This window comes from Globicephala melas, chromosome 6 (genome assembly GCF_963455315.2).
Source record: "Globicephala melas chromosome 6, mGloMel1.2, whole genome shotgun sequence".
Taxonomy (NCBI): domain Eukaryota; kingdom Metazoa; phylum Chordata; class Mammalia; order Artiodactyla; family Delphinidae; genus Globicephala; species Globicephala melas.
Window position 1 is genome coordinate 26,466,506 of NC_083319.1, and position 13,311 is coordinate 26,479,816.

Below are 13,311 nucleotides of genomic sequence, written 5' to 3' on the forward strand. Positions count from 1 at the left end.
GACATTCATGACTGGCATGTTGTGCCCAATCTAGGCTCCAGACAGGTATGTGCGGTGCCTTTGAAAAGCCCCAGGGCACAGTGGCCAGGGTCCACGCTGGCCAAGTCATAAGGTCCATCCGCACCAGGCTGCAGAACAAGGAGCATGTGATTAAGGCCCTCCACAGGGCCAAGTTCAAGTTCCCTGGCCACCAGAAGAGCCACATCTCCAAGAAGTGGGCATTTACTAAGTTTAATGCAGATGAATTTGAAAACAAGGTGGCAGAAAAGCAGCTCATCCCAGATGGCTGTGAGGTCAAATACATCCGTAATCCTGGCCCTCTGGGCAAGCGGCGGACCCTGCACTCAGGAGAGCCTTGGCACCGTCCCCTCCTTACTCACGCCCACCAATAAGTCCTACTCTCCTGTCCAAAAAAAAAGAACCACGGCTACAGGCTCAAAATAGATGAGGGCAGTGAAATACATCAGATATGCCGAGCCCAGGACAGATTTACCTGATAAGTCCTCTGCAATCACAAATTCATCCTTTATAGACGAAAACTCCACCTCTGTCTGGTTACTGGCATTCATGGACCCAGAGCGCGGCTCGTTCGCATTGTCTTCGGCAACGTCCGTCGGCTGCAGAAATGCCGTGTGGACATCCTGGATATGCGCCTTGAGATCTTCGTAAGACGGGGCTCTAAAGTCACAGCCATCGCACTGAAGCACCTCCATCATCTGGGTCTACCCTCTCACATTAGGAACCTGCGGTGGCAGAAGGCAGACGAAACACCTTAAGGCCTGCGCTCATCACGTACCCCAGGCTGCTGGGGCTACAAGTCCATTGATGGAAGAAATTCCAATATCGGCCATTTCCTCTCACTGGACTTTGCCAGATGGAACACTGGCCAAAGAAAGGAAATCAGACATAACAGGGATGGTGTCCTTGACTTCCTAACTTCAAAGAAGGGGGGAAAAACCAGGTAAACTTTTTCTAGCTTGATGTATCTGCAAGTGCTATGTGCCAAAGAAACCCCTAATACTTCAAAAGTTTTAGTAGTTTCTGAATTTCTTGACTGAATTCAGATTTCTTGGTAGGTTAATACTGACTTTGATTCCGGCTGGGACCAGTTTTATTTTTGAACCAGAATCTTCTCAGAAGTAAAGAGGTGGCCCATACAGAAGAAAGGACAAACTTCACTCTTCATTAGCTGTTTTAATACTGTAAAACATGGATGTTTTATCACCAAACGGTGAAACAGTACTGAATCTCTGAGTGGCAGTAGGAAGCGCTTTTATTGTATCTTTTTATTCTTCTACTCTCTTAACTGATATTGCGGTACACCTCCTTCTTCCCTTCTTTAAACGGTTTATTTTTTTTTTTTCATGAGCTAAATGGTTATTTGTTTTTTACTACCTACCAATTATAACCTAACAGCTTCTCCAATCTAATTAGGTCATAAAATATTTCTCAAGAGATTCTTAAACAACCAACTTTAGATGACAATCCAGTTTCTAGTTTCAGGTTGCACCTCGGTACCTCGATTTACACTAAGGCAACAGAAATGCACGTGGTTTGGAAGAAGGGCTTCTAAGGCAGGACTTTCCCTTTTTCTACTTCTCCCCTTTACAAATGTGGAGTGCATACTTGGCCATAACAAGCAGTGAACCTGATTCAGAATAAAGTAAAACTTGCCCGGCTGCCTCTGTCCTGCTATTTACTGTGTGATTGAAAGATACAGATAGCTTCACACGAACTCAATGGAGCGGCCCACCATTAAGAAGTTAAAAATGTATGAGAAGGCATACGCCTTCCTATCTTAAGTTGAGATACCCAGTTATTATCTTAATGACTGAGTTACTTCACTGAGCTCATAGCAAACTCTACTGAGTCACTGTAATCTAGAACCAGATGTCCAAGAACAAAAGCCACAAGCCAAATCTTTCGATACTTTGATCGTACAGCAACTTTCTATACTTTTATTGTAAAAGATCAATGATTTCTGCAGGAAGAATACAGTGGAGAAATCTGTCAATGCAGTGAAAGGAGCTATGGCAGGAGGATTTTCTCTGAAAGAATGCTCCTGTGAAAATAACTCCTGGCAAGTCCAGCTCTGGACAGCCTGAGCTTGCAGAGTGAGACACACAGAGATTTACCTTCTCCCCTTTCACCCAGCAATTTCTCCTTTTTTTCAATAAACCCTGAACTGTGCACCAGAGTCCCTGTCGGCTAACTCAGCCTCCATATTCCCAGCCACACCAGCTTTTCTGTCTCAGCACCAACCCAAATTGTGTGGAAGAGGTTGCTATCAGCTCTGGATCAAATTACAGCCGTCACCGAGGCCCCACCCCACTTCTCCTTTTCGCACAGCCCATTAGACCTGAACACAAATTTTTCCATAGTGCAGACGACTCCTGCATTTAGAACACTTCACGGCAAAAAGGCAGATCATCCAGTGTGCGCTCCCCATCCCCCCAGCTTAGTCCTTTCATCTCAGCCAAACAAGCCACAGCTCTGCTGAATGTGTTTATCACACTTTCAAGAGATAGGAGCTCCTGCGTCACTGGAGCTCTAAGTCTCACTAAGCTGCCCTAGTCCTCTGAGCTTCAGGAGCGGCCATTTTAGCTCAGAGCCTCCCTTCTGAGCACAACATGGCTTCTCTGGGATGGATGCTGCCAGGCTGCCGGGCCGAGGCAACAGGAGAGGAGCAGCCTGGGCCCCTCCTCTGCCCTCCTCCTCCCAACAAAGGAGGAACTGTTTTCACTCCTTCCCGAAAAAGCAGCACCTCTCTCCTCCTCAAATGTCATTCACCAGGATCTCCGAAGGTTCTTTTATCCCATGCCTGATGGGCTAGTCCGTTCATCCCAGCACAGCCCTGGTTACCGCAGGACGTTCCTGGACCAGACCCTGTTCTCCAGCTGCCTTTGGGGGTGGGCTGGAGGGGGGAACCTCCAGAATGCCTTGGCTTCTTGGGAGTCGTCCTTCCACACACAGAAGACATACCATCCGACTCTGCTTGCCAGATTCCAAAGTCTAATGACCTTTGTTAATCACCAGCCAGTCTGTCTGCATCAGCGGACCCTGCCAACAGGCACACCCTTCAACACAAAGGCTGTAGCTATTCCTTTTAAAAGAGGTTCTCTGAAAGCTCCATTGTGTAGCCGAGAGCAAAACAAAATCTCTTCCCTTCAAAACTTCAAGCCTTTAGAAATAATGCAACAAAAGGCTTTCTGCTGTGTGTCTTTTGGAAAGTTTGAGCCTAGTTCGCACAACATCCACCAAAAAAATGACAGTTCTGCCCAAGGAAAGCAGGGCACCTTTGGCATTAAGTCATCCACCCCGAGATGAAATTCATCTCTCTGCACGGTTCTCTAATACCTTGGTGTCTTCCGAAGCTCTTAGCAAGGAAGGATTCAAACTTCGCTGGATGCAAACAAACCAACGGTCTCCTTGCTCTGCTACAAAGGAGATTAAAGGGTTAGGAGATCAGGAAAAAAAAAAAAAAGCCACTGATTTGGAAAAAGAAGAGATGATGAAAGTGATTTCCTAATAGGTTCTAGCTTTAATGTTGTTGCAGACTCTACCTCAAAAATAGCACAGAGCCTTAGAAGAGGTTAATCTCCAGGCTGCCGAGAGAACCAGTGTCTGGTTACCACCGAGTGGCCTTCAATTGGATGTCTGCACTGAGTCCTCAGATGAGGACGTGGCCTCCTCTGAAAGCCATTTTGTCTTTGTGCACACACTGCTCCTGGAGACGCTGACAGAAGGAAACAGAAATTGCCTGCATGGCCTAAACAATCAAAGACACAGAAACTTGACGTGTTTATGAGACTGAGGACGCACACATGGGCGAAAAGTGAGAGGAGGGAGGCGGAGACGGAACAGGGGAGGAGAGAGACAAAGAAAGCTGGACCTGAGGATGACCCATCCATCAGCTCGAGGATGTTGTTGCAGCAGATGGTAATCCTCTGAGAAACCAACAACAAAGATGGGAACAAAGAGGAGAAATACTCTCTTGCATATTTGACTGTTTCATCAACCGAGAAAGAACAGCAACCCTAAAAGGCTACACCAGACACTGAGCTGCTACCAAATGACGATTTCAAGTTAAAAACCTTGATCTCCTATCTATTTACTTTATTTAAAAATTCTACTGCGATAATGAGATTAGCAGTATTTTTTTTTCCCCACTGACCAAATCAGCAAAATCAAAAGCCGAAGAGAAAGCTTCTGAACTAACTGAAAGAAATGCTATTTCAAAAGGTCATGAGATGAATCTACAAATCAAACAAGCGTGTCCCCCCCCCCCACCGGCCCCATCTCCTACTCCCAATGCAATATCTCCAGGCCCCTCAAGGTCAAACAGGCATCGGACGACTAGACTCACAACACCACCCATGATGAGGCCTTGGCAGGCAGATGAAAAATGGATTCGTTCCCAAATAAGCTAGCACCTAATGTGATTAGTCCTCCTAATGTGAAACCTCTAGACGACCATACTAATTGACCATACTAATTATCACGACTCTGCACTATGGATTGCCACGTGTTGGTCTGTGCAATTTACATGGATAAGTCTAGAGTTTTCAAGAGGTGGGGTTTTGATGGGAAACCCCAAACCCAACTTCCCATATTGGACAAACTCTTGAAGACATATTTAAAGAAAATCCAGAGATCTTGTTAAGGATTGGGAATATACAGCTGAGAAGGGGGAAAGGGAGAGAATGGCCACCAGCTGCTCTTCCTCAATCTTAAAAACACCAATTTTGAACCTATTTTCAAAACAGAAACAGACTCCCCGACATAGGAAACAAACTTATGGTTACCAAAGAGGGAAGGGGGAGGGAGGGATAAATTAGGAGTTTAGGATTAACAGAATCAAACTACTATATATATAAAAAAAAGATGGCAAGGTCCTACTGTATAGCACAGGGAACTATGTTCAATATCTTGTAATAAACTATGACGGAAAAGAATCTAAAAAAAGACAGATAAGTAGATCTATATATATAATTGAATCACTTTGCTATACTTCAGAAAGTAACACAGGGAATTAATTCCCTGGCGGTCCAGTGGTTAGGACTCTGCACTTCCACTGCAGGGGGCGCAGGTTCAACCCCTGGTCCGGGAACTTAAGATACCACATGCCATGCGGTGTGGCCAAAAAATTAAAAAATTAAAAAATAAATTAAAAAAAAGAAAGTAACACAGCACTGTAAATCAACTACACTTCAACTTAAAAAAACCCACCAATTTTAATTTCTACCGTCTGCCCACCCACTTTCTGTGTTCACAATTTCAGAGACCCATTATGCCTCCATTTTCCTCCTGTGAAGGTGAAAGGGGACAATCCACAGGTTCATCATGTGTCCTCCCCACTCACTGCCCAGACAGGAGGGGAGAAGGGAGGCGCCCTGGGTGTTTGAGGGCACTCCTACAATCCTGCCACCACAACCCTCACCTGGGTCACCTCGGCGAGCACTGTTCTCCAGGATTGCATGGAGCACGAACACGGTCTTCAAGTCAAAATCCCAACTGTCTCCGGGAAGTGTCCAAATGAAAAGGTGCAGGCCTTGCCTGGACCTACCCTGTTCTCTGACTGAAGGACTGCAGACCAGAAATAAAGCTGTGAAGCACCACAGCCACAGGGATTCAAGAGCAACTAATTATAAGCTTCAAAGCCTTTGAGAAATAGAACCAGAAACACCGTAAGATGCTTTTCCTATGTCCACTCCAGAAACCTAGTTTCATTTGTAAGACACTGAACTCCTCCGTTCTCTTGAATCACAATTCTAAGAAAAGGCTTTAGTGAGCACCTATTGTCTGTGCTTTTCTTACTTTCCTTTCCCATGATTGGAAAAACCAATTATCAGTTAGTGGAATGCATAAACTTCGGCACCGTTCAGCTAGAAAGACAGAAAAATCAGGAACTTAAAGATCATTCTACAAATGTATTTGAGATCGGAAACTGTTGCTATGATGAGGTCAAAGAGCTGCGGGGTGTGTTGGGAAGTTAACATCTCTTATTTCAAGCCCCAGGAACGTGGTTTGGGAGGAAAGAAGAATTTTCATGCTTAGGATGAAAAATGAGGGGAAAAAAAAATCACTAACTAATCCACTTTTGAGTGTGGGTTGCTACTCTCAGCAACAAGACGTGTTGTACATCACTGCTTATCATTTACTCTTGTCATGGTCGAAGTGGGAGTTCTAATTTAAAAATCATTTAAAGCATCTTTCCAAACAGGACTGGATCAAGAAATAGAGGTAGAAATCTCCTTTCAGGAAAAGGAACAGTAGTTATGGAATCACACTTACAAATGCAAATACAGACTGTAGATATGCACACACAGGCATGCATATATATGCAAACACATGTATCATAGGGTGCCTGTCCTCTGCACATACATATATACATACATACGTGTACGTATATATGAAATAATTCATTTTCTTGATTTAATTTGAACTCAGATAGGGGCATGTGCCCTCCAGATTTAACACTTCTGTTAGAACACTTTTGAATAAGTAAAAATGACATACATACTCTTCCCATGTTACAGTGATTAAAAAAAAATAAGCCAACAAAATAAACCAACAAAGAACTTCCAACAACAAGATACCTACATTGATCCCACAACATTTGGTACAACTATAGATCCTGGCTCACCATGTGGTGTCTTCAAATGTCCTATCCAATGTTTATACTGTTTGCTACATGATCTAAGCAGTTCTGTGTACTCTTGGCAATTCACCACACTAATGAAAGGTTTAACATATCAGAGAGGATAAATAATTAAGGAATTCAGAAGGGAGACACAGCTGTTCTTCAAAACCAAATTTTCAGAAGAGAAAGGATTAATTTGCAATCACATATGTAACCCCCAAGATGAGACTGAATTTAAATAGTAGCAGAGAAATACCACGCGAGCCTGAGTCCTGCCAATGCCCATGTGTGGCCTCTGTTCCATCTCTGGGACAGAGTCTGAAGCAGGCAATCTGCAGATTAATAACCCCAGTCACCTTGCGGCCAAGGATGCTAGCCTTCAGGTTCTCTTATTTTAGCTTTGTTTTCCTGAATCAAGTTTTCAAGTTTTACAGAGCATGTTGGAGTAATATTTCATAACAGATAACCTCGGGGATCATTATTAAAATGAGATGATCTAATCCAAATGACCAAAACAATATCAGATATGTAAACAAGAAGCCATTCTGGCTGAGTGACCTGTTATGAAAGCAGGTAGTGAGTGTCTAATACAGAAAGAGATAGTACATACCTTCTGGAGAATTCATGCATTCCTTTGCAATGATATAAGGCTAATTGAGGCCAACCGGCCAATAGGCAGCCTGCCAGCTCTCCTGTCCTTAGAAAAGGAAGCGTGTGATTTGAATAAGGAGATAAAAGAGGAGAGAAGGGACTAGAAAAGAAAGGGAGGAAGCAGGGTGGTATCTCAGGAGCTTTAGACTTCATTGTCTGTGAAGGGGAACCTGCAGTTCACCAGATAAGTCCAATTCTGAGAAGCGTCCTGACAATATTCTCCTTGAGAAACAAAACAAAATGAAGACGCCTCCACATGCTAAAATTCTCAAAAGGCAACCATGACAAATGAGATCCCAGCTCATTTTGTTCTTCCAAATGAGCGAAAACCACTCTTAGGGTCGAATGCATTCTCTGAAATGTCATGGGTCCATCAGGAAATTCCTTGGAAACTTTGAAGCCATTCTTGCCCGAGCCTGGAGATCAAGAGGGACCCGATTTCTCTCCTCTAGAGCCAAACCTCACCCCAACGGCAGAGACAGAAAATCGCTGTATTCCTTTGTAGACTCTTCAGCATGCTGGCTGGGTTTCCACAGACACTTTTCACACTACAAGAACTCTCATTATAAAAATTGTAAAATTAAAGGGAAGTTGCAGATATGCTGCTGGGTCTTCATTACAGAACTGATTAAGACGCAGAGTAAGCAGAAGCTGCAGTCAAAGGCATCTTCCATATCATGAAAGACCAAACCACGCGTTGAGTAGCTCCTCTGTGGGTCTGAAGGCTTCGCTGACCACAGGCCTTGGGCATGTCTTCACAGCCAGATCTGTGCCCGGCACAGAAGGTCTGGCCAACCCCACCACGTCTAAATTCTACAGTTTTAGTGAATGAATCCAGAAACCATTCGAACAACTCACCTTGCTCTCTATTACCTTCTGAGAGGAAAAAAAAAAACAAAAAACAAAACGAAAGGATCCAGGGCTGGTGAAAGTATAAGAAAGTTTTGCCAGAAGAACCTCTCTTATTTGAGGAAAAGCCCACAAAAGTCCCAATCTAATCCCTCTGAGATTTGTTCTTTGCCTTGTGCTCACGCTGTGCTCAGAAAATTCAGACAAGTCACTTCCTTTAAATGAGAATTGTCCCGAGTCTGCCTATATCTGTGGCACACAAGGCCCTGATGCAGTAACCTTTCCAGTTCAATTTCTTATATTTGACAAAATATAGCCACTCCATGGTTCCTAATCTAACTACCCCCTCAGGCTGAAAGCCCTAAGCAGACTGCTTTCTGGAAAGGTAAACAATGGCTGGGCTTGTGTGAATCAGGAATCGTGACCACTGTGAAGTCCTCCTATTCAAGAAGATTGTGATTTTTTTTTTTTTCTCCTCTTGGCCTCCACCTATAGCAGAAGGCACTGCCCACTGAGCTCCATTGGTTCTCCTACCCCGTTCCAAGAAAACAGGAAAAACACCCTATGTTCTTATGTATGGAACTGGCAGATACCCAAGAATTAGGAATATTTTCTTTTACATGATAGCTAAAGAATTCCTTTTCTCTTGCAGTCTCTCCAATCTACTCTCAGCAAGTAAGTTTACTCCTAAAAATCACTGCGCCTCAAGAACTTCTTAGCAGAAAGTTAAGACATTTGTCTGCCAACACAACAGTAGGATTTATCACCATGTGAAAACACTACAGTGGCTCAGGTACTTGGCCAAGCCCCACGTTCCATAAATCCTTAATGAAAATCTCACTTTGCCCAACAAACTTAGGTCTTTCAGCTTATTCACTATTGGGCTGCTCAAAAAAAAAAAAAAAAAAAAAAGACAAGGATCCAGAAATGCCTCTCCAGCAAGTAAAATAATTTATTCCCAGCAGGTGTGATGGCTCCGCCTGCCACCTTCACCTTGAACAAGTCTTTCGAAGCCTTTACTTGGATCATTTCACTAAATGAAGAGATTAGATTATGCCAGTCAACCTTTTTGTACAAAGGAGTGTTTTACAAAATTTTCTTCTCGTATTTTGAAAGATTTTTTTCTGACTTAATTCATCTCTCACTTTTTATTATTATTCAGAGACAAATAAATGCCTAGTTTCGTCACGGCTGACTCCTCCTCATGCAATTCTGGGCTCAAAGGGGCTTTCTCACAACTCCATCTAATATTAGCCCGCCCTCCCCATCCCCATGAAATCGAGCCCCTATCCACAGCTCTGACCATGCTGACTTTCTCTTACCACATGACGCTGCCTTTTAAGTTCCTTCACTGTTGCTATGATACCTGTTTGTTTGTGCTCCATCTCCCTCTGCTAGAACACAGGCACCCTGATAGCAAGCCCACACCTGTCTATTTACACTGGTATCTTCAGCACTGGGGACAGTTCACACAATGGGTACTCAGCAAATGTGCTGAATGAATAAACAAATGAATGAATGAAGCAGAGCTTGTGAGTGATAAGATTCCAATCAAACATAAAAAGATTGGTTATGAGAGTTAGATTCTTCTACTAACCTTATGTTGTCACAGAGCAGTGGTCCCAACCAGGGGCAATCTTACCCCCACAGACCCCAGCCCAGGGATATCTGGAGACACTTTTGGTTCTCACAACTGGGTGGGGGCAGGGGGAGCGGTGCTACTGGTATCTAATGCGTAGAGGCCAGGGATGCTGCTAAACATCCTACGACGCACAGGAAAACCCCCATAAGGAAGAACGATCTGGTCCAAAATGACAAGAGTGTGGAGGATGGAAACCCTGTCACAAGTGGTCTCCAGGTATTTTCAGTCTCTGCCTATAAGCCACCTGCCTTTATAAGCCTTTCATGTGGTCCTGGCTGGGGAATCTCAGGACTAGATGATCAGCAAGTTCTCTTCCAGCTCAAAGATTCTATGGTTCCATGGTTCAAAATGATCTTAGTAGCCTTCCTGTCCTATGACATCATGAGTTTTTTAGTTTTATTTTTCTGATTTGGGTATTTTACTATAAACTTTTCAAGAAAAATCCAAGATTAAGGAATATAACTGGTCCATCTGTCCTTAGTGATAAGCCCCTTGCACTGATGATGACCCTGTGGGCTCTGTGGGTAAGGGATCAACATCATTAAAAATGGTCAAGTCCTACAGTTAGCACGTGGCCTCCAACTAGAATTTCTATGAAAAACATCATGCACATTCTCTCCTCTCCAACATACAAAATTATCTTCTCTCAAAGTGACGGGGCCCCAGGCTACTCAAAATCACTCTTCAAAGGATGAGTACCGTGTTCCTTTTGGTTCTTACATCCCCAGGGCCCAGCACGGGTCTGGCCCTGACAAGATCTGTGGGATGAATGAGTGTGTGCATGCCTGCTTTCCAGGAGAAAATTAACCAGTGGTACCAACCCAAAGTAAACATATAGGAACCTAAGCAATTCCAGAGAGGCTCCATGACCAGAAAAACAAAACAAAACAAAACTTAGCACTATATCCCACTGCTCCCACTCAGCTCATAAAGTTCATGAAGCCACATCACAGCACTTGGCTGACTCCTGGGATATTAGGAATTCCACGTCCCCACCTGTCCTTGATACGTGAGGAAGTGGCCACCTTGCTTTTCCTCACCATCCAAGCGGAAGGTACTCTGGCAGCATCATTCTACCCACATATTTATAACACTGCTAAGCTCCCCTAAACTGATGTGACACTTGGAATCATCACCTGGGGCTACACTTGAGACTATCTGGTTGCCTTCCCTCCACAAAAAAACCTTTCAATTCTTGTTTGCAAAGATTCTGGAAAGGCTGAGGAACAATTCTCCCCGATAGCTCAAAACTGTATAAACCTTTTCAGTAGAGGAAAGTATAAAGAAATTAGGTAGGAACAGAGTTCTCTCTCCTTGGCTTCCCTAAAAAATATTGAAACAATAAATTACCTGTGCCTTCTTTAACTCAAACAGAAGACTTCACTCCTAAAAGTTAACTATCTGTAAGCTCATTAGTGCCCACTAGAGAGGAGATCTCAAAGACCATGTCGTCCAATGGGGCCCAATATCTTCATTTTTCAGTTAGTGAAACCGAAGGTCTCAGGAAAAATAACCTGCCCAAGGCTTCTGGAACATACTCTCTGAAGCAGGAAAAAAAAAAAAATCTGTTGAATTCCATAATTAGAGAAAGGAAATCGGCAGTAAAAACACTCTATAAATGTTATTCAGTTCATTAGTAGTTATTCACACTTGAAGTCCACGCCCCATATATTCTCACAAACAAGAGTCTTTCTTCACTGAGGAGGCAGATTCCAGAATAACCCCCAGTGTCTCCTCCTCTGCTCAGAATTCTATACTCAGGAGATTAACTGAAAGGGTGCAAACTCCATCATCTGCAGTCTGGCTGTTCAAAGATCTTCTTAGGCACGCAGGCAGTGTGCTCCTGCTTCAGAAACACATGTGGGAGACTGAAAGTTGCTGACAAAGGTATACACAGAAGAACGAGATCCATAACACCGAATCGTCTTTCCTCAGAATCCACCCTCATGGAATCAGAACAAGGTTATGTAGTAGCTTTATACCCACCAAATCTACCCCATGAGAAACTTCGTCTTGTTTCTTATGGAAAATGTGCTCTGCCAACAAAGTGGCTGAAGAGACTGGCTGAATGAGCCTTAGGGGTGTCTGGAAATATCAGGGTCAGTTCATTTAAAATGAACCTGTCTCCTTGTGGCACAGCCAGTCAGTGGCTCAGACCAATAATTTCAGAATACCGTGGACACCAGATTCCATTTCAAATTACACGTCATATCCTGAAACCAACCACAACTTAGAATGTCACCACATTTACTAATACATTTATATGATACTATATTATATATTTATCCCTTATTTATCTATATTCCTAGTAGATATCTACATCCATTTGTTGGATATGAAAAACTAAATGCATCCGAAAGGCCAGTAATCATCTTTAACTTTTTAAATATTCCCCCCATATGGGTCTCTTAGGAAAGAGTTCCTTACCATAATGAAAAGAATGACTCAGAGGGCTTCCCTGGTGGCGCAGCGCTTAAGAATCCACCTGCCAGTGCAGGGGACACGGGTTCGAGCCCTGGTCCGGGAAGATCCCACATGCCGTGGAGCAACTAAGCCCGTGCGCCACAACTACTGAGCCTGCGCTCTAGAGCCCGCGAGCCCCAACTACTCAGCCCACATGCCGCAACTACTGAAGCCTGCGAGCCTAGAGCCCACGCTCCGCAACAAGAGAAGCCACCGCACCGCAACGAAGAGTAGCCCCCGCTCACTGCAACTAGAAAAAGCCCGCGTGCAACAATAAAGACCCAACGGAGCCAAAAATAAATTAAATAAATAAGTTAAAAAAAAAAAAAAGAATGACTTAGAAATCAGGAGGATGCTGAGATCTCCATGTTTGTCCATGTTTTCCTCCCTGTAGAATACTTTTACCTACGTTTTGAAGATCCACATAATTCCCATCCTTTAAGAAAATGATTCTCAAAGAGAGATCCCTAGACCAGCAGCACCGGCCAAGAATTCATTAGGAATGCAATTTCTCAGGTTCCGCCCCAGACTCTGTGAATCAGAAAGCCTGGGGGTAGGGCCCCGCACGCAATCTGTATTTTAACAAGCCCTCAAGGGGATCCTCATGCTCACTCCAGTTTTAAGATCAAGCTCAAATCTTCCCTCTAGTCCCTGAGACCAGCAGCTGGAATGCTGAGTTCCCTTCTCCATCGCACTGGGAGCCCTACTTATAAGCCCTGTTGATTGAATGAATACGATAATAGCTATGCAGTCTTTCAAGAGCCTAGGAGAAGACTAATGTTTGCAAATATTTCACTTATTTAACAATTAATGGGAAAATACTAAGTTGCAGAACCCAGCATCAGAAGCTAATAAGAGCACACCCTTAAAAGACACAGTTAATATCTGTGAAAGAATGAATACTGTGGCCAAGACAATGCTGATACTGATATTCATCTCCCTTAATAATTTAAGAACGGTTCATGACATGGTGTCCTTGATATTTCTAAAGTGGGATGTGGCAATGCACAAAGGAAAGAAGTGGAGTATTTTATACAGAAAATACTAAGAGTTGGGTAAATCC

General features: G+C 43.6%; 1 protein-coding gene across 11 annotated transcripts in view; it reads right to left on the reverse strand.

Moving 5' to 3' along the window:
• The window catches only part of ZNF462 (zinc finger protein 462), a 145,254-nt gene that overhangs the window by 85,836 nt on the left and 46,107 nt on the right, over nucleotides 1-13,311 (reverse strand). For 8 of the 11 annotated variants that reach the window (XM_060300666.1, XM_030859115.2, XM_030859112.2 and 5 more), the window contains one exon: nucleotides 494-743. In XM_060300666.1, coding sequence (XP_060156649.1) covers nucleotides 494-716 — 223 coding nt within the window. In that variant the 5' untranslated portion in view covers nucleotides 717-743. Of the gene's footprint in view, nucleotides 1-493; nucleotides 744-2,862; nucleotides 2,936-2,982; nucleotides 3,039-5,440; nucleotides 5,560-13,311 lie in introns of those variants that run through there. The other 3 variants (XM_060300668.1, XM_060300667.1, XM_030859109.2) reach the window with 3 other exon arrangements.